Source organism: Lepidochelys olivacea (genome assembly GCF_965140295.1).
Source record: "Lepidochelys olivacea isolate rLepOli2 genome assembly, chromosome: 15".
NCBI lineage: Eukaryota > Metazoa > Chordata > Testudines > Cheloniidae > Lepidochelys > Lepidochelys olivacea.
The window spans coordinates 14,789,834-14,810,463 of NC_140425.1; the positions used below are offsets into that span (position 1 = coordinate 14,789,834).

A 20,630-nucleotide genomic window follows, 5' to 3' on the forward strand; every position below is an offset into this window, starting at 1 on the left:
TGAGTGCAAAAGGGTGAATTTTTTTTAGGCTGCTGAAAGAGTTAGTGGGTCAATAACACTTGGTTAGCAAATACAATAGTCTACTATCCTTGGAGGTAAGGAATCCAAATCAGATTTGGTACAATGTTACAAGCTTCTGAGGTAGCTTTCATGGTGTGCCCTGCTTTGGGGTGATAACGGTCCAAGTACATTTTAACAGAAGACCAGCAGAGGCTGCTGTTGAGCCTCATTCAGTATAACTTATTGACAATTAAGGGGACAATCTAGGTCACTTACCTCACAGGCATGCAAAGTTATTAACTTATCCAATATTTATGTTTCTGAGAGCTACATGGTTTGCGTGGGAACTGCTCCTTCATGCATTTCTCCACATGCAGGACTCTCAAATGGCAGCTGTGCTGCACAGCTACAGTTCACATTTACTGGAACTCTGAATGCATCTGATGAAGTGAGCTGTAGCTCACGAAAGCTTATGCTCAAATAAATTGGTTAGTCTCTAAGGTGCCACAAGTCCTCCTTTTCTATTTACTGGAACTCTAACTTGGCTTAATTTGAGTCCACTTTAGAAATGTGGATCCTCATGATTCACTGTACAAACTTCTTACAGAAGCAGCCTTACGAAGTGTTTATGGTTATCACAGGAAGAAGCTGTCACCCTAGTGCTCTGCTTCCTCTGATAAAGGCTGTTGCTGTCCCTCTTTGGGCACTGCAGTGATAGGGGGTATGTGTGGTCTAGATACAGAGAAGCGCAAAATTCAGACACTAACTTTGAATGCCCTACAGTTTTTCCCTTTTTATTTAGAGACAGAAGGGTTCAGCTGAGCAATTGGGAACTGGGATTCTGAATTCCACCTCTAAAGTACAGCCGTGTTTTGGCAGGATCTATAAAGACACTTAGACCCATTACAGTTCTGCTTTTGTGGTCCATTCTGCTTCCTGCTTAAGTTTTTTCTCTGTAAATATTTATGCAGTAGTGGGTCTGAATCTCCTGAGCAGCCCTGTATACTGGGGTGATCTCCTGTGTCCCGTCCAACCAGGTTTAGGGGCAGTATTGTATGGGTAAAGCCTAACATGCTGAGGAATCTGGCTCTCTTTCACTGCAGTATTCTGAGACACCAGTAACCGATTTCTCCAGGTGCAGGTCATGTACTAATGCTGCGGCTTTCTGCTTCATCCAGACAATCATCAAATCCCTCTGGTTCGGGTACGATATGACGGAGGCTGTGGAAGACCCTCGACTTCATGATCAGCTGTTTCCCGGTGTCACAGAACTGGAGCAGAATGTAGAGCAGGTCTGTCTTCTCTGGGAAGGGTTGGGGCTGGGGGTATGATGTCACACGTGATCCTGGTCTCCGCGGGCACCGCGGGAATGCCTTCCCTTTGTTCCACTGCACAATGTTTGTCTGTTTATGAACATAAGAATTAAAGCTGGGCAAAGCTTTGGCCTTAGTCCACAACAAGGAGTTCAAGGGCCCACCCATGGGGGTTTGCGCTTGGAATTTTGGCTGCAAACAAAGCTGGAAATGCCAGTACTACAGAGCTGCCCTTGGATTTGCCTGGAGGGAATTTAATGCTGTCCTTGGCCCTGCATAGCTTAAAAACTTTTTAAAATACTCAGCCTGGGCTCGGCATGAAGTTTGTAATGACTACAAACCCAGTGAATTTCAACAGGCTTTGTCTCTTAATGTATTACTCTCTTCGTGATCCTGAAGAGTTGGGTATGAAGCTGAGTCGTTCTATGGCACCTGAAGGATGGCCAAGGAGCTATTCATTCAGTGCTGAGATCACCCTTGGAAATCCATAGAAAACTTCCACTTACATGGGACCTTTGCTGTCCTGTCAATGCATTGTTACACTGGGGTAAAACCTGCCTTCAGTCTGGATTCAGAATGGCAGATACCACTCCACTCAAGCCAGCAGACCTGCTTCTCTGACTCACTTCTCTGATACACTAATCTGTCACCCTAGTGCTCTGCTTCCTCTGATAAAGGCTGTTGCTGTCCCTCTTTGGGCACTGCAGTGATAGGGGGGTAGGTGTGGTCTAGATACAGAGAAGTGCAAAATTCAGACTTTGAATGTCCTAGGGTTTTTGTCCTTTTTATTTCGAGACAGAAGGGCTCAACTGAGCAATTGGGATCTGGGATTCTGAATTCCACCTTTGTCATAACCATACAGCTAAGGGTAGCATAAAATCCCTCCTTTACCTGTAAGGGATTAAGAAGCTCGAATAACCTGGTTGGCACCTGACCAAAAGGACCAATAGGGAAAGAAGATCCTTTCAAATCTGTGGGGGGAGGGTTTGTTTGTGTGGCCTTTTGTTGTTCTCTCTGGGACAGAGACGGACTAGGGCAGGAAAAACCATCTCCTAAAACCCTACCTGAAATAAGCATCCAAGAATAAAACAATTAAGGAAACGCATTAGTTTATCTTTTGTTTTAGCTTGTGAATTCTTCCCTAAGAGGGAGGTTTATTCCTGTTTTTTGTAACTTTAAAGTTTTGCGTAGAGGGGAATCCTCTGTGTTTTAAATCCTATTACCCTGTAAAATTATCTTCCATCCTGATTTTACAGAGGGGCTTCTTTTACTTTTTATTTATAACAAAGTTTTGTTTTTAAAACCTGATTGTTTTTTAGTGTCCTAAAAACCCAAGGGCTCACCTTGTTTACCTATTTGGTTGGTATATTATTCTCAAGCTTCCCCAGGAAAGGGGGTGAAAGGGCTTGGGGGGGATATTTTGGGGAAACAGGAACTCCAAGTGGTCGTTTTCCTGAATCTTTGTCTAACTCACTTGGTGGTGGCAGCGATACTGTCCAAGGACAAGGAAGAATTTGTACCTTGGGGAAGTTTTTAACCTAAGCTGCTAGAATTAATCTTAGGGGGGTCTTTCATGCAGGTCCCCACATCTGTTCCCCAGTGGGAAGGGAATCCTGACATCCTCTAAAGCACAGCTGTGTTTGGGCAGGATCTATAAAGACCCCCCTAACCCACTGCAGTTCTGCTTTTGTGGTCCACTGTGCTTCCTGCTTATGTTTCCTGTCTATACAAAGCACACCACTGAATTGCACACACCATTTTCCCAAGCTCATACAATGTGCATTCCTTTGCCTTTATCCACATTGAATGTCATCTGCCATTTTGTTGCCCAGTCACAGAGTTTTGTGGGATTCCTTTGTGACCTGCTTTGGCCTTAACTGTCTTGAATAATTGTGTATCATCTGCAAATTTTGCCAACTCATTGTTTATCCCTTTTTCTAGATCATTTATGAAAATGTTGAACAGTATTGGTCCCAGTATAGACCCTTGGGGGACACCACTATTTACCTCTCTCCATTCTGAAAACTGATCATTGTTTACTATCTTTTAACCAGTTACTGATCTATGAGAGGACCTTCCCTCTTATCCCATGACAGCTTGCTTTGCTTAAGAACCTTTGGTGAGGGAACCTGTCAAAAGCTTTCTGAAAATCTAAGTATACACGATCTCCACTGGATCACTCTTGTTCTCATGCTTGTTGACACCCTCAAGCACTCTATTTAGATTGGTGAGGCATGAGTTCCCTTTACGAACAATCATGTTGACTCTTCCCCAGCAAATCATGTTCATCTATGTGTCTGACAATTCTGTTCTTTACTATAGTTTCAACCAGTTTGCCCAGTACTGAAGTTAGGCTTGTAATTGCCGAGAGCGCCTCTGGAGCCTTCTTTATAAATTGGTGTCACGTTAGCTATCCTCATCTGGTATAAAAGCTGCTTTAAATGATAGGTTACAAACCACAGTTAGTAGTTCTGCACTTTCACATTTGAGTTCCTTCAGAATTCTTGGGTGAACACCACCTGGTCCTGGTGACTTATTACTATTTAGTTTGTCAAGCTGTTCCAAAACCACCTCTAATGACACCTCAGTCTGAGACGACACCTCAGTCTGAGACAGTTCCTCAGCTTTGTCACCTAAAAAGAATAGCTTAGGTTTTTGGGAATCTTCCTCACATACTCCACAGTCAAGACTGATGCAATAAATTAATTTAGTTTCTCCGCAATGGCTTTACCTTCTTCGAGTGCTCCTTTAGCACCGTGATCGTCCAGTGTACCCACTGACTTTTTGGCAGGCTTCCCGCTTGTGCTGTTACTTTTTGAGTCTTTGGCTAATTGCTCTACAAATTCTTTTTTGACCTGCCTAATTATACTTTTACACTTGACTTGCCAGAGTTTATGCTCCTTTTCTATTTTCTTCAATAGGATTTAACTTCCAATTATTAAAGGATGCCTTTTTGTCTCTAACTACTTCTTTTACTTGGTTTAGCCATGGTGGCATTTTTTGGTGCCTCTTACTGTGTTTTTTAATGTGAGGTATAAATATAATTTAAACCTCTATTATGGTGTTTTTTAAGTTTCCATGCAGCTTGCGGGCATTTCACTTTTGGGACTGTACCTTTTAATTTCTGTTTAACTATCTGCCTCTTTTTTGTGTAGTTTCCCATTTTGAAATTAAATGCTACTGTGGTGGGCTTATTTGGTGTCCCACCACCTCCACATGGATATTAAATTTAATTATGTTATGGTTGCTTATTACCAAGTGGTTCAGCTATATTCACCTCTTGAACCACATCCTGTGCTCCTTTTAGAATTAAATAAAGAATTGCCTTCTGTCACTTAGTAGCAAAACTCCTTGGAAAGCCGGAGAGAGGAGGTAGCTGGTTGGAGGAGTGGGAGGGTGGAGATGGTGGAACAGGTTTCTGTGTGGAGCTACCAGCAGCAGAGGGGACCTGGCAGTGGGGGCAGCTCAGGGATACAGTATACTTGTGCGTTGCATGTGAGGTACATAGCATATACTGTGTAATCTCTGTCTGCATCCTTCGGTGCCTCTCCTGTTGTGTGTTTACCCCTTCTCTCTACATTCCAGGGCATAGAAGTGGAACTAGAGAAGAGGAAACACGATATCAAGAGGACTAACAGTAGTGCCGTCGTCCAGGCCATTCTGCAGACTGCTGATGGCTGGGCTGCTGTGTCTGATTCCCGGAAAGGTGGCTTCCCAGCAGGCTACTGAACTCACTCAAGTTGCTCTGACAGCCTGCTGTTTTGCGGAACTAGCAACCAGCTTACATGTGGGGAGAGGGAGGCAGGGAATACTTGAGCACTGCAACTCAGGGACTGTCACAGGAAAGAATGAATTTGCCTGTGGTTCTGCTAATAGATCTGGACAGATGTTTTTGAGGGCCATTATTGAAAAGTGCCTTTCAACAGATCAATGTGCTAAGAAAAAGCACAAATCTCCCAGAATACACAGCACCTACCTAAAGGGTCTAGTCCCTACCCCTGCTCACCAGGGATTGAGTGCACAGCATTTGGAAGGTCCAAAGCCCCAGCTGCAGAAACTGTTCCTTTATTTTTCAGCTTTATCCAGCCAGTGGCTGTCCTTGCCTGTCTTCTAGCAGTGACCGCATTCCCAGGAGAAATGTGTGAGGGCGTGTGAATGGGATGTAAGGTGCTGGCCACGCTACACTGTAAACTAGTACATCTGAGCTACAGTCTGAAGAGTGATTGGGATAACTCTTCTCCACAGCCTCACCAATTTTTTAAGACTATCGTCTTGCTTCTCATTTCAGGAGTTTGAGGGATGATGGGGTAGCTGAAGAAGTGATGGTGCCAATGTCTTGTTTGTTTTTTATCTGTTCAAAAGTTGTAAAGGGAAGACCGAGGCTACCTGTTTAATTTATGCTGAAAAAGAATTACAGGCCTATGGAGGTAAACATCCCTGCTTTCACCTGTACAGTACACGTGTCCGCAAGGAACCAGGAGGCTCTATATGACTGAGGCTCTGCAGCAATTTGGCTCCTTGGTGCAACTCCTTCACGTCCCAGAGAATAGGCACATCTATCTACCCCCTTATCTATGATGAGTCTTCCCTTCTCCCTGCACCCCAATTTGTCTCTCACGATTATCCTTTCTGACAGCATGCAAGAGTCCAAGGGAAAAAGGAAGGAAGCATTTAAAGCTGAATATCATAGTATAAACCACTGCCACCCAGGGCAGCATGGCATCTTGTCTTTCAGTTACAAAGCATAACTTCTGAGGGGTCAGTTTGGTTATATCACTTTGATGTGGTGTCTAGAAGGTGAAAAAAGAATAAGGGGTGGGGAGGTGCAGGGTGCCCATCCTTAAACTCCAAATTTGATGCAGTTGAATACATAGATTTTTCTTTCTTACCTGCCGCTTACCCCAAAGACTTGAATATTGCAGAAGTTGTGTCTTAGGTGAGTGTGAAGCTGTGGTTTCAGCCAACTGTCGCCCTTGAACTTTTGAGTTGCTTGTGACTTTCAGCCATCTTTATAACGGAAATAAGAACATTCCCCACCTTCAGAGCTCGGGTTCATTCATTTGGATTTGAGATGCAAGGTGGGTAAATAAGGCCCAAGCACCCTCGCTGCCTACTGAAGTCTCCCCACCAGGAAACCCTGTGAAACTGGCAGCCTGCTCCTCTCTCCATTGTCTGTTGGAGTTGGATGAAATCCAAGAACTCAAATATAACTGGTCTAAACAGGATTTTAAAAATCTATTCGGTTGCAATAACTGGTGGCATTAGTAACATAAACAAGACTGCACTGAAAATGAATGTTAACCTGAAGTAGCTCTCTAAAGAACAAGCTCAAGTATTTGTTCACCTGTATTTTAAAACAAGCAACCAAAAACAAAATCCACAATAAAACAACTAAATGAAAGTCAGGTCATTCAGAAAGTATACCCCAAAGGATTTTGGAGCACAATGGCAATTGTGTTCCTAAATCCTTTAGGTGTGGAGCAGGTCAGGAACTGACTTTTTCCTTCGAGAATTTCTGATGAAAACAAATGTTTTTATCAATTGTTGCTGAAAATGCTCAGATTTTGCAGTTACTGAAATTTAATTTCTTAAATGTTTTGGGATGAAAACTTGCTTTTCCAAACTCCTTTTTTTAATGAAAAATGTCAGTTGAATTCATTTCCTGTCCCATTCTATATAGGTCCTTTGGCGACAGGGCAAGATTCTCAAACTTCTTCTACAGTATGTCAAGGTTTAGCTGTCACGGTGTTGCTTTGATAATACAGAAACCGCAATATGAGTTATTTTCTAGCTGACAAACAAGTGCCAAAGTATGGCCTTCAAAGATTTGACCTGAGTTGCACTGATTATGTTTAAAATAAATAAATAAATCCATAACTGTGCACTGACGTGGCATGATTTAAAGTCCCAGTAGAGGAAATTAAGTAGACCTTGGGTACTATTTTGGAACGCACCAGAGCAAATCATTCTAAAATGACTGCTTTAGCGTCTCCAAATCTTTATAATGACACCAGTTTTCTCACAGCACTCTAATTAAAGGAGCCTGATAAGCTCCTTAGCAAGAGTTAGGCTGTTACTATTTCACAGTCATTGTGGTGATTTTCAGACCCACCCCACAATTCAGTGCATAATGCAGGACCCAGGGATCAAGCCATGCGAGCACAGTCCAGGCAAAGATACCCTTGTTTCAGAGGTGAAGTGGAACATGTGGCTGTTCAAAACCGCCTTGCTGCTATTGTAAGAAATGCCCGAATGACTCGGGATGGTAGAGAAATGGAAACCACACTGCTGGTTCCATTCTCTAAGAACTGATCAGTTGGTGGGTGAGGTGGGTGAGGCAGGCTAAAAATTCCCAGCATCTACAAGCCATTTGTAAAAGTAGTTTATTAAAAATATAGCTTTGTAAAACAAACTTCACCTGGAAAATAGAAACATATCCTCTGCTCACAGTGTCATGTAAAGTCTATGGAAGGTGGCAATGTGCAGATAAATTGGCCCCTGCCCTTGGCAGCAATCAGCCTGGGGGAGCCAAACATTGGAGAAGCCCAGGGCTAGACCTGAGTGATGCTGGGGTCAGGCTTGAGGTGTAATATGGTAGCAAAAATAGCTCCTTCCTCCTTCCAGTCAGTTCCTCATTTTTAAACACACTAAGCAACATTCACCCAGCCAAAAGTAATGACCACTCTAGCGCTACTTCTGTTCAGTTTATCTGCCTAGTGTTTTATGGTTCTACGTGACAGTTCTGCTGGCATACAGTCAGTGGGCCTGCTCTTGAAGAGTTGGGTCCATTTTTGAAATGACTGTTTTGGGCCTATGTAATTACCCCAGAGTGGCAACTAATTGTAGTCATCAGTGCTACCACTGAGATGTCAGTCTACCTGCAACTCAGGTCATTTGACTTCTAAATCACAACTGCAAGCACCAGACTGTCACGAGTATGTAGGTGACCTTAAAGAAAAAGCAGGGCCCCCTATCATTCTACACACTATAGAACGAGTGTTCGCCAAGCAGCAACATTCTTTTATCCTGTACCATTCTGCCACACTTACATTTACTACTTGTTCAGGCAAGCACTTTAAAACGTAAGCCCCGCTTCAGGAAAACACATGCTTTACATACTTGTCAGAGTAAGAAAAAAGAAATTTGTTTTCCAGACAAAACATCAAGATCCTGTTGTGGTTCTAGTGTAACCATATTGCTGTATGAGCCAACAGTAGGATGCAGCAGGAGCTGCTCATGGAGGTTGATGCCATAAAGACAGTTTCTTGGTGTACAATTCCTGAAGGGAAACAGCTCTCTCTGTAGCAAGTTTCATTTTCAACAGCACTGAAATACATCTATAGGCTGACTTTGTTTCTCCAAGTTAATAGGTTTCTAAGTGGCTCGCATTTTATTTACATGATAGGGGCTTATGGGTAGAAAACGCAGGCATCCAGCAATCTGGTTTCGTAAGATATAGAATTTTTTTTAAAGGCATGTACTCAGCCATTTGTGACAAAACGATTACAGTGAGAAGGGTTTGCGGAGACATGAGCATGAGTTTAAAAAAAATGGCGGAGGGATAATGCGACTGGAGTAAAAAGACTAAGGTCTGACATGAATGCAACTGTTTTCTTTTCTGCATAAGATGGGTTAACAGAATAGGGATCTATTAATGCAAAAAAAGCCAATATAAATCTGTTACAGGCAAAGCTTTAAAAGCATATAATATTCTCAAATTCCTGTATGCAAACAAAGGTTTCTGTACATGTAAGTGACTGCAGGTGAATTTATAGAGGCATGCTGAATCTTTGGTCCTATGAATTTTTCTAAAGCCCATCAGTGTACAAATATAAACAATGTGACTGCATGCCCAATCATACTTGTGGCAGGGATGAGGCACAGATAACCCCCAAGGCTGCTCATGTCTGCCATTTAACAAGCACTAGGCTGCTCCCCTGCTACAGGGGTATTAGCTATGACTGTTCTTGGACATGTTCCTACACTCCTCTCCTCAAATTCTCTGAAAAACTTAGGTCACTTACAGTAGTTAATCAGGGGCAAGTAGTTTTTTGTGGAGCACAATCCTTCCCAAGGATACAGGCATCCAATAGTCACAGAACGCACAGCACCGCTCTAGAACAGGCCGCATCATGTCTCACTGCGTTGGTGGGCGCTGTAACAGTTCCAGTTAGGAAAGGCTCATTGCATATTTGTGAAGATGTAATAGAAATCCTGCTGAATTACCCTACTCTTACCTGCACCCTTATTTTAAAGGGTCCTCCCAGAACCCATGTCACTCCTGTTTTGAAGCAATATTAATTGCCTTCTCTTGTGCATCCTCACTTCAACTCATCCAGGGGCCTGGCTTCTGCTTCACTATGGAACACGTCTCGATAAGGATGAGCAAGGAAATCTGGTGAAGGCTTAGGAGGGCTTCCCGCCCCCAAGGGAGAGGTGTAAGACTGGAAGATTAGCTGTAATAATATGTCATCAGTTCCTTCCAAAGGAGAAAAGAATTCACATTATCCACCCTAATGCACAGTCACACTTTGCATGGCTCATTTGTAGGGACTCCCTCTTATGCAGGGCCTAAGAAACCTTCAGTGCTGCTACAGAGGTGGCCCTCATTCCTACAGTAGCTGACTGCCGCAACAGACGCTGTAGTACATAGACCAGGTCTGTGCTAGATACCCATGGGCCAGGCAAGGGTCCTGGGATTGCAAGAGCTAGACAAAATGTTGTTAGACTCACTCCCTTAGTGTGTGTCCAAGCGAAGCTGTATCTTGCAGCTCTGCTGTGCAACTTGGTGGTGCTGAAATACACCTGAGCAAAGAAAGTCATCTGTGATAACTTCCTATTTCACGTGAATGGTGTGGCCAGAAAGCACATTCACACATGGGGGGTTTCCAAAGCCAGAAAGAAACCAATCCCACTCCTATCTGAGGCTCTTCAGACTCTAGGGAAGATAGAGTCAGGTCCCTGAGGGCAGCTCCCACTGGCACTGGGCCTGGTTCCCCTTTCCAAATTCCCACTGCTTGGTAAATTCCTGATTTCTGGATTCATATTCTAAATAGCTGCTCTGTTCACAAAATATATTTCTATATATCACACAAGTGCTGGTCCATTGTTCTCTGGACCCAGCTAGCCAATATAATAAATGGAGGGTATGATTCTAGCCAAGACTGGCTGACTAGTGCCTGTAACAGCTTGAAGGTAGCTTGCCATATATTGGAGGGTCAGTTGTTACTATGAGTCTCACCCACTGCTAGGTGGCTTCAAGAAGTCCAACTGGTACAGGAGATGTCAGGGGTGCTTCCAGGATAGCTGGTGCTCTGGACCCAGTTATTTCATACTCTTTTTAGCTAGAATAAAATGTTTGCTACAGCACTTCTTCTTAATACCCAGATGACTTTCCCATCTTCCTTTGATCAGAATAAGCAAAGATGCATCTTCCTTCCTTTGAAATCCCCTGCACAACATTCAGGAATAAGAGGGGTTTCGATTCACGGTGTCCTCTGCTCAGCAGTCCCAGCTTAACATCCTGAAAGGGAAGGAGCAGAAAAAATAAAGTAAGTCTCGCCGGGGCCTCTGTTGCATCTGGGCTTATTCTCTTATGGGACGGAAAGATGTTGTGCAACTGGTCCAGAGACTGGATTCAAATAAAAGGAACATCAGCTGGAAGTGGGACCCTCCTAGCATTTGGTGTGGTGACAGACACGGCAGCACTCAGTTGCCTGCCAGTTATATTTGTAACCCACACCAAGGACAAGAAACAAGTGCAGGGAGAACCAACGGAAGTTGCTCACCTCATCAAATTTTGGCTCGAACTGGATGGAGTTGTTTGTGGAAGCATGGAGAACTGGCAGAGAGATGGCATGCTCCAGGTCATAGCCAAACCAGAGTTTGTTCATGATTGCCTGCAGTGGAACAAACTCAGCAATTAATGAAGGTGAAGGGTGAGCATCTGGGTCAAATTCTCACTTACACTCGTGCAAACCCAGAGCCACTCCTTTGAAGTCTTTGGGCTATAGCCTGCTTGTATGGCAGCATAAGTCTGAAGTAACTCTAGAAGTTACAGATTTACACCAGTAATATTTAGGATCAAGTGAGAGTGACTGCTCTCCCTAAGTCTGGTTGAGCACCTCTGACAGCTTTAATTCTTTGTCAGGCCTCTTGAACCTGGTCAAACTAGTATATGCAGTTTCCCCCACAGGGCGAGTCTTCTCAAGACTTGCTACCTACCTAGGGATTTCCATTAATTACCCTCCAGTGATGTTGGTTCCTCCAGGAAACCCTGTAACTTCCTCACAGAGCCATGAAAACACCTATAGGGTTGCTACACTAGTCTTTTGCTATGTGCCCATATCTCACATAAACAACTGGCCATGAAGGTGCTGTGCACTATACCAAGGGAGAACAGATTATTCCCCAAACCTGTTGCTCCATGGGCCCAGGATGGCTAGACAGTTTCCTTCAACAGACGAATACTACCCTTGAAACAGGTGGAGGGACAGGAACAAACACACACAGATGTTCCCTCCACACCCCAAGACTCCACAGCACTGACTGGTTCAAATGAAAGGGACAGAGTTTGAATCTGTCTTGATTCTCCCTTGCCTTGTCCACAGCAGCACTTTGTGATGCTGTCTGAACATCAGCCCAGCTGTTATTAAACTATTAAGAACAATATCCAGCGCTTTAACAAGCTTCAGGGATGAGTCTTTTTGTTACTGGCAATCAGGCGTTCATTTTTCATTTAGCCTCCTCTAAAAACAGACTACACACTAGAACAACAGGCCCTAAGGGACAGGAGATGGGCTAGAAGGCTGATGTTGCCCATCCCTAACTGCGGCCATTCAAGGCTGGGTCAACACCTTAGCCTACAGTGACTTCCTCCGTTTCCTATCAGAGAGGCCTGAACTAGCAAAAGAGGGAGGCAAAAATGAATGTGACTCAACATCCAAAGATGATGGTTCCAACAGTGAAGGGGAGATGTGCCTCTCGAGCTGGCCAGAGCGTGACTATGAAATCCTTTACCCCACCTGGAAAGCAACCTGGGGACACTTTGGCCCCAACCTCTATGAAGAGGAAGTGATTTTCCCGACCCCCCAACCTCTAATGAGAGGAGTTTTTAAGGACAGGACTAGCAATTGCATCAGGTTTGTGGAAGAGGACATGGAGTGTGCAGGATGGCAGGAACATTCCCTATCTGGTCTGGGAGATGGTACCAGCGATACCAGTTTTAATAAGCTCCCATTTCATCCTCTCTACCTCCAGTAGACACACCATCTCATGCTTTTAGCAAGAAAGTCTAAGCCATCCCTGTGGGGCAATGACAGCTGCCATGAAATAAAGGAAACTCCAGTTCATGGTGATGTTAAAACCCACCTGGGCTAGTGTCCAGTGTAGTCACAAAGGCTGGGGTGCCTGCAGCACCCTCAAACAGTATTAATAACACCGACAAAAGGAGCTGCGGCCCCTTCTGCCCTGCAAGTAGGTTTATGAACATTTCACACGTTTAGTAGGAGGAAACTCAAATGAAGAGCAGTAATTTTAGTGCTCCCTCCCCTGCTATGCGGTCACTCGCTCACCAAGGCAGTGGCACTGATAATCAGGTCCCCTCCTGAGCCTCCAATCACCAGCTTGGAGTTATCATCTTTGGAGATAAGAATGGAAGGAACCATGGCAGAGGGGGGTATCTCTCCTAGAGAAGATGGAGAATGAGTTATTGGCCCATCTGGCCATAAGGGGAAAAAAACAAACTTTGTTCATTGCAAATCTCTGTCTGTCTCCTCCCTGTCCCACACTGAACCTCACCCGTTCCCCTCAGCAATTCAGCTTTCCATCAGTTGTTCCAGAAATACAAATCTTGGGCATTTGCTTTTGTCTCCCTTAGCCAGAGGCAACTCCTTGGAAGCCCAACCTGCACTACAGGAGGCCTGTGACTATGAAGATGCTCTCACAGTCTTGCTTAGCTCTGTAGTGTGCTGCAGCCTCAAACTTCTTTGGGAACTGCTGGAACTAGACATCAGTGATAGGCACAACCTGGGCACACCTATATTTGCAGTAGGACTATAGTCACTGTTCTGTCAACCTCTGGCATAGCTGAGCCATGGAAGAGTTCCTTGGGGTGAAACTTATCTGCCAACGTGGAAAACAATGTGCCAATAGCCCCAGGCTCACGCACTTTATATAGACCTATAGGGTTGTACAGCTATAAATACACCTCTGGCACTGTAATAAAACTATTTAAATTCTTGGTGGATGCGTGTGTCTTGTGGGGATTATTATTTTCCCCGCAATACGAGTATTGTGAAGTCACTGGGAGCCGAGAGTAAGCACGGCAGCATTTATCCCTATATGAATAGTAGTTACTTTTCTGAGTTCAGCTTCTCAGCATTTTGCCTCTGCTTTGTATGCCCTGGCCAGAAAATGACTGAAAGAGTTTTACAGACCCAGGTACTGCACTAGTTCAGAACAAACTCACATCCAGTTCTGGTCAGAAAGGGATCAGGGAGGAAGAGTAACGTCTGACCCTTGGAATGTCCTGCTGGAGATCATTTCCCAGGGTGCACTTCAGGCTCAGAACTATGAGCTGACTGTTCAAGATCTGGGAGCACACCCAAAGGTTTGTGGATGCTCACAGCACGTTCTGGCCTTTTGTAAGATAAGAGTCGACAGCTCTCACCGCTAGCGATCTTGTTTCTTGGCTTCTTCTTGCAGAAGTCAACGAGCTCGTTATTTAAAATGATCCCAGTTTTTGGAGAATATACCATTGAGCCAAACCTGAGTGGAGTGAAAGCACATGTGAGATGTGGGAGTCCAGGACTGTTATGCCAAAGATCACCGACAGACAGAACAGCAGAGAACCCTTCGGGAATTACCACTGGCCATGCTGCGCCATGCCAGCCTAGCGCTGCCATATACAGAAGCCCACAGAAGACTCTGTTAAGCCCATATTCAGCGCAGAGGTGATTATACCACTGTGCCAGTGCCTTAAGGCTGGGGTACCTTTATATTTACTGTTGTGTGGCCACAGGCTGTGTGGGTTGCTGAGTCCACTATCTGTAAGGAGAGACAAGAGAGTTTTACCTTTTGTATGGCTAAGTTTGAAATCAGAGTAAATATTACGCCCCTGTGCTGGGCCAGAGACATCACTGAATGGGCGACAAAACTGAGACACTTCTACTTCCTAAGCCAGCTGAGTCCAGGTGCTTGTAAAAGAGTTGCTGGCTGTCACTTTCTAGGGCACCTCTCAGTAAGTGGCTCAGTAGCAAAAACTACTGAGCAAGTTGTTTGTCCCGTCTGACTCCTGAGTGGACGTGGCAGTAGGTGGATTGGGGCTACATCCCTTGATCGCACGGGCAGTTTCACTGCTCCAGCTGGGAACAACCAAACTCAGAGGGCTGGCTGAGAAAGTGTAGGGAAGCTCAGAGGAAGGCGTTCCTGTGGGTAGCTACATCCCTGCCCCTGCCTTGCCTATTTCTGGGAAACTGAAACACAGGCCATTGTATTGTTCATAACCAGCTTGGGAGCCAGGTTTGTGCCAGCTTGTTACTGGAGAGTAGGATTGTGTGTCAGTTTCAATACAGACCCAGGCCATCTGGTCCCCTCCCTATAAGGACAGCACAGCAACGCCCCCCCCCCCACACCCTCCTCCAGAGTGGCAACCTGCGAAAGAGTGAAGGCTGGGGAGAGACAGGGGAGACCTGAGACTGAAGCCATTTCCCAAGAGTCACAAGTTGGGCAGCAGCTGGCTTTCAGGTGGCACTACCCACGCTCGTACACTCAAGGAGCCCCATGAACCTGCTCAGCAGAGGCCCAGTCACACTCCCTCTGGCCGACCAAATCACCAGGCTCTGGTCACTTACGGCTGGTTGATAGTGCTGGTGACAGACACGGCACTGCCATCTTCAGCAAGGACGGAGATGTGGGAGGTGCCGGAGCCTATGATGCTTGGCTGTGAGAGATTGTAAAAATTGTCTGGATGGTCACCTCTGTCATCTATACGGTTCTTGACAAGTTCCGCAAAGGAGTTGGACAACAGTTCCTGAAAAATCACCTAGGAATAAGGCCAAGGGCAGTGAGATGACCCTTCCAGAGCAAAGGGATGCTGCTGCAGGCTGAGGAGGAGGTCATAGGGTGATGAAATTCAGAGAATCTACATCACCACTCAAGCACTGTCAGCATCTGTCGCCCACCTGCTCCCCACAACCTGCCTCCTCAAACAACACTAAGTAGAGCTATCAGTGCTTAATAACCAACTCCTGAACAAATGAGAACACTCTGGCAAACGACAACGGATGACGCCTGTAATCCAGATCCTCTTTCCTGCTTCAGTTGATCTTGTGAGCTGTAGCTCACGAAAGCTTATGCTCATATAAATTGGTTAGTCACTAAGGTGCCACAAGTACTCCTTTTCTTTTAATCAAAACACTGACATTGAGACTGTCTGAGAACACAGGGCCCAATTCTGCCACCCTCAGCCAAGCTGAGCAGTACTGTCCTCCACAAGTTGTCCCACTGATTTTACTTCCTCCCCATTGCAACAGGACTACACTGTGTAAATTCCTACTCAGCACGAGTAAGCATGAGAGAAGTAACATTTAATGTTGCAGTGTGGTGTTCTAATGAACCTTAAGGGGAACTGGCAGGTTGTTTGGAAGGTTTATTATAGGGAGTTTATGACAAAGAGGTTTCAAAACAGAAACAGCAGCCCTGCATCAAAGCTATAGAGAAGGCAGGAAAGGAGGAAGGGGCCCCAAGATAACAGCTGTTCTCCACGACAGTGTTCCCTATCAACTATCCAATGGACAGTCAGTACAGGAAGCCCAGGTTTGCACATATTCATCTTACAAGTAAGAGTCCTATTGAGATGAAGATGCACTTGGACCAGTGAGCTGTGAAACTTTATGGGGTTTGGGTACTTGAATCTTATTAGCAAGGAAACATTGACTGGACTTTAAAATACATGGACAATTAACAACAAATTGATTTCCATTTCTTCCCTTCCCCCCCTGATTGTGCTGCAGGTGCGGTCTGAGATCTGCAATGGCATTTCTGGCTGCCTCATGGCACTGTGCCGGCTCACCTGCTCTATGCCAGAGAACTGCGGGTCATCCGATTTTGGCTTTTGCCCGTTGCCAAACTTCAGGGCCTCTGCAATACGATGGTAGGTCTCAATCTTCCCATTGGTCGACGTCAGGGACTGTGGCGTGAATTTAAACTCTTTGGTGCAGGGTAAACCAAAGGGATTAATGGAGTAAGGAAGACAGCCAGCTGCATTATATCATGAGTCCTAATCCTATCTACTCTTTCTGTCCCATCCCTATTCTTAATCCATTTCTTCCCATCTGAGAGACTTGATCCCGCAGACTGAGCATAGGCTGGGAGCCAGGAACACCAAAGTTCTAATTCCAGCTCTGAAACCAATTCTCTTTGTGACTTTGGGAAAGTCAGTTAACCACTTTGCCTCTGTTTCCCTAGCTGTATAATGGGGATAATGATGCTTCCCTACCTCACAAGGATGTTTGGAGGATTAGTTGGTTCATATTTGTAGCATGCTTTGAAGATAAGGGCCAAGTAGTGTTATTACATGGCTGTTTCTGATCTCATCCTGCCCCTCCACCCACTGTCACTGCCAGTGCCCTTCCTGTCCATGTAGATGGTACATGATACAGAAATCTGCCTTTCATTTCACAGATTACCTTTCAGTACGTTGAGGATGAAGAGAAGAACAGCACCCCCAGCAGGTGCTGGAGGGGAATACATTGTGTATCCACCCAGAGAAATATTCAGGGGTGTCATCACTTTTGCCTTGAAATTCTTGAGGTCACTCAGCATCAGACTGCCATCTTCAAGAGAAGACAAAAGAAGCACATGCCATTGGCGTGATAGCTTACTCTACAGGTACCTGCCATAGGCAGAGAGAACCAGATGAGTACCTGCAAGCCTGATGAATACTTAGTACACCAGCCCCAGCATCCCCCCACCTATCTTTTCCCTTCCTCTTTTATGTGTCAAACCCAAGGACAGGAAAAGACTGATAAAGCTGGTGAAACAACTGCACAGTGACCCTGGCTAAATGACAGAGCAGAGGCTGGGTTTCAGGCTCCACTCCTGAGGCTGAGCCAGATCATGTCTGCCCCCAGTGGAAAGGGAAATGGCATGAGTTGCCCTGCTGTAGAACGCTCAGCTGTATCAAGGTCAAGGCTACAGCTTTCCTGAACATAGACCTATTTTCTTAGCTGAAAACCCTATTGCGTATAATCCTAGGCATCAGGGCTCAAATCCAGGCCTGGTGTAATTCCGTAGAGTCAGCTGAGTTGCACCAGGAAGAATCAGGCCTAGCATTTTCACCAATACTTGTCATGATGCCAATTTTTAAAAAAGGTGACTAGTGACTTTGAGTGCCTCAATTTTGGGGGCCACAAACAGAGTTCTTTGCATTTATCTTTACTGAATTTCATCCTGTTGATTTCAGAATAATTTTCCAATTTGACAAGGTCCTTTTGAATTCTAATCCTGTCCTCCCAAGTACTGTACTTGCAACCCCTCAGTCTGATGTCATTGCCAAAATTTATAAGCATACTCTCCACTCCATTATCCAAGTCTTTAATGAAAATACTGAATAGTACTGGACCCAAGACTGACCCCCTGCGAGACCCCACTAGCTATTCCCTCCCACTTTGACAGTGAACCACTGATAACTTCTCTTTGAGTATGATCTTTCAACCGGTTGTGCACCCACCTTACAGAAATGCCATCTATGAAGTATAACTGTTACCTACTTTCATGCTTTATGTCGTTCACCAAATCCTGTGCTATCTTGCCCTCATAAAATTCTCTGGCTCCCTTCTCTGCTACAACCTTCAGTGTATTCAGCAGGGCTGGCCAGAAGATGATTTCATCAGGTTTTAGGACCTCACCATTCTTAAAGAACAGTTTGCTGTTAAGAGAGAATGTCCATCAGTTCAGCTTTATAGCATGCGTGTGATTATTTCTCTCCCCTAACAGAGTCCCCATTTGCCAGCCAAAGCTTGTTTCTTCTGCGTACAGTTTGTCCTGGTTCTCCAAAGCTCCACTCCATACCACCAGGGAAAGGCCTGTCTTCATACAGTAACTGTCCCTTGGTGAGCACGTCTCCATATCAAGTCCCACACAAAGATTCCTCACTCTGGGCCTGAAGCTGCAGCCTTTATTCAAGTAATCCCAGTGGGAATGCTCACACGAGTAAGACTGCAGGTTTCTGCCCTGTCAGCGGACAGTTGCAACACTGTCAATGTCTTCACACATCCAGTCCCCCATCTCCTATTCTCAACGTTCAGTTGCACTTACTAAATCATCCCTCTGTGCAGAGCCACTCAAGAGGTGCTGACAAAGCAAAGATATTTCTATTATATTCCCCCATCCTCCCAAAACAGATTTTTCTTTCAGCTGCAAAAATTGACCAGTTGCCAGCAGAGTATTCCGAATTCAAGCCCATTCAGTGGCACATTCTTGTCTCGTACACCATAGGCGCTGACTCTGTGGTTGCTCCGTGGCTGAAGCACCCACAGGGAAAAATTAGTGGTGCTCTGAGCCCACTGGCAGCCAAGCTCCCCTCACCCTCTACCCCACCTCGTCCTCCTCCCCTGAGCGCGCCGCTTCCCTACTCCTCCACCTACCTCCCAGTGCTTCCTGCCCGGCTGCCACCAAACAGCTGTTTGGCAGTGTTGACACGGTCCGGGAGGGAGGGGGAAGAGCGGGAACGTGGTGCACTCAGGGGAGGAGGCAGGGAAGAGGCGGTCCCAGGGCGGGGATGTGGGGAAGGAGAAGGAGTTGGAATAGGGGCAGGGAGGGGGCGGAGTTGGGGTGGGGACTTTGGGGAAGGAGTTGGAATGGGGGCAGGGCAGAGGTGGGAATAGGTGGGGCAGGGCCTCATGGAAGGGGTAGAGTGGGGGCAGGAGTAGAGGGGCGGGGGTCGAGCACCCTGTGCTGCACACCCATGTGAAATACAACTTCTCTTACCACAAGGATGACTTTTTCAAAAAGGTCTGTAACATCGGGTAACTGAGAAATTTGCTTAGCACTTTTGGCATTCTGATTCCATGTGTAAGGAGCTTGATGGTTGGTTCAAATAGCGATTTCCATGGCAACCGTCCATAGCGCCTGTGAGCTTCTTCATATCCACGAAGCTCCCCCGGGACTGCAATCCACTGGCTCCCTGCACAAGCAGTTATGATATTACTCACTGCAGTAACCCCTCCCCTCATACATTAATCACATAATTCCTGGTCACATCCATCTGGAGGCCACCACTAACAGCTACGACACGCTAAGAATAAGGGAAGCAGAATCTAGCACCAGGAATTTCCAATGGTTTCAAGGCGTGGTCCACCCCCTTCAAACCCACTGGTGATAGCACAGGCCACCCCCACCCTCCTTATTCCATTAGAGATAGCACAGACCACTTCCTCCTCCCTGCCCATTACTGATAACCCTCCCCCAGCTACCTGTCTCATAAGCGATAGCTCAGCAATTGCTTACATGGAAAAACAATGTCTATCTAGAAAAGGAGGACTTGTGGCACCTTAGAGACTAACCAATTTATTAGAGCATAAGCTTTCATGAGCTACAGCTCACTTCCTCAGATGCATATCGTGGAAACTGCAGCAGGCGATATGCATCTGAGGAAGTGAGCTGTAGCTCACGAAAGCTCATGCTCTAATAAATTGGTTAGTCTCTAAGGTGCCACAAGTCCTCCTTTTCTTTTTGCGAATACAGACTAACACGGCTGCTACTCTGAAAAATGTCTATCTAGTAACTGAGCAGCGGACACAAGTCAGGGAGCCAGCATCATGTGGCCAGCCAATTCACCACAAAATGGCAACAACTGCCCTCAGATGATCGGGGCACAACCAGAGTTTTCCCAGAGTTCTCCCCTGCTCTGCACCCACTTCCAACCTCTCTTTCCCACATGCTCTCCCTGCTCTCAGCCCCCCAGCCGCTGCCTCTGCACCCAGCCCTACATACACTCCCTTCCTGCTGCCCCACACCCAGCTCTGACCTCTCCCCCCTCCGCACTCAGCCCCAGAGACCTCCCTGCCCCACAACCAGCCCCGAGGCTGTCAGGCTGAAGAACACCACCTCCACCAGGGGCCAGGCATTTCTGGGAGCCCCAGACCACATCCTCCTCCTGCATCTCCACTTCCTAGTAAGCTCCAAAAGCCTGGATCCAATTCTCCCACCGTCCTTGGCACTGGGAGTTCCTGGTGCCCCTGCTCCATTTCTCCCTGGGGGTTGACAGAGGAGCGGTCAAGCTAAAGTTCCAGCTCCGGTCAGGGGCCAAGAGGG

At 45.9% G+C, this 20,630-nt stretch overlaps 2 protein-coding genes across 8 annotated transcripts in view; one reads left to right on the forward strand and one right to left on the reverse strand.

The window, feature by feature from the left end:
* Positions 1 to 7,616, forward strand: part of GGT1 (gamma-glutamyltransferase 1) — a 43,896-nt gene extending 36,280 nt beyond the window's left edge. For all 5 annotated transcript variants that reach the window (XM_084648663.1, XM_084648666.1, XM_084648664.1 and 2 more), the window contains exons 12-13: positions 1,179 to 1,292; positions 4,899 to 7,616. In XM_084648663.1, coding sequence (XP_084504789.1) covers positions 1,179 to 1,292; positions 4,899 to 5,042 — 258 coding nt within the window. In that variant the 3' untranslated portion in view covers positions 5,043 to 7,616. The remainder of the gene's footprint in view (positions 1 to 1,178; positions 1,293 to 4,898) is intronic.
* Positions 7,617 to 7,680: 64 nt separating this feature from the next.
* GGT5 (gamma-glutamyltransferase 5) overlaps positions 7,681 to 20,630 on the reverse strand; it is a 68,592-nt gene continuing 55,642 nt past the window's right edge. For 2 of the 3 annotated variants that reach the window (XM_084648668.1, XM_084648667.1), the window contains 9 exons: positions 19,305 to 19,500; positions 18,086 to 18,243; positions 17,003 to 17,149; positions 16,387 to 16,523; positions 15,167 to 15,357; positions 13,984 to 14,081; positions 12,887 to 12,999; positions 11,102 to 11,212; positions 7,681 to 10,836 (listed from right to left, as the gene is read on the reverse strand). In XM_084648668.1, coding sequence (XP_084504794.1) covers positions 10,690 to 10,836; positions 11,102 to 11,212; positions 12,887 to 12,999; positions 13,984 to 14,081; positions 15,167 to 15,357; positions 16,387 to 16,523; positions 17,003 to 17,149; positions 18,086 to 18,243; positions 19,305 to 19,500 — 1,298 coding nt within the window. In that variant the 3' untranslated portion in view covers positions 7,681 to 10,689. The remainder of the gene's footprint in view (positions 10,837 to 11,101; positions 11,213 to 12,886; positions 13,000 to 13,983; positions 14,082 to 15,166; positions 15,358 to 16,386; positions 16,524 to 17,002; positions 17,150 to 18,085; positions 18,244 to 19,304; positions 19,501 to 20,630) is intronic. The other variant, XM_084648669.1, reaches the window with a different exon arrangement.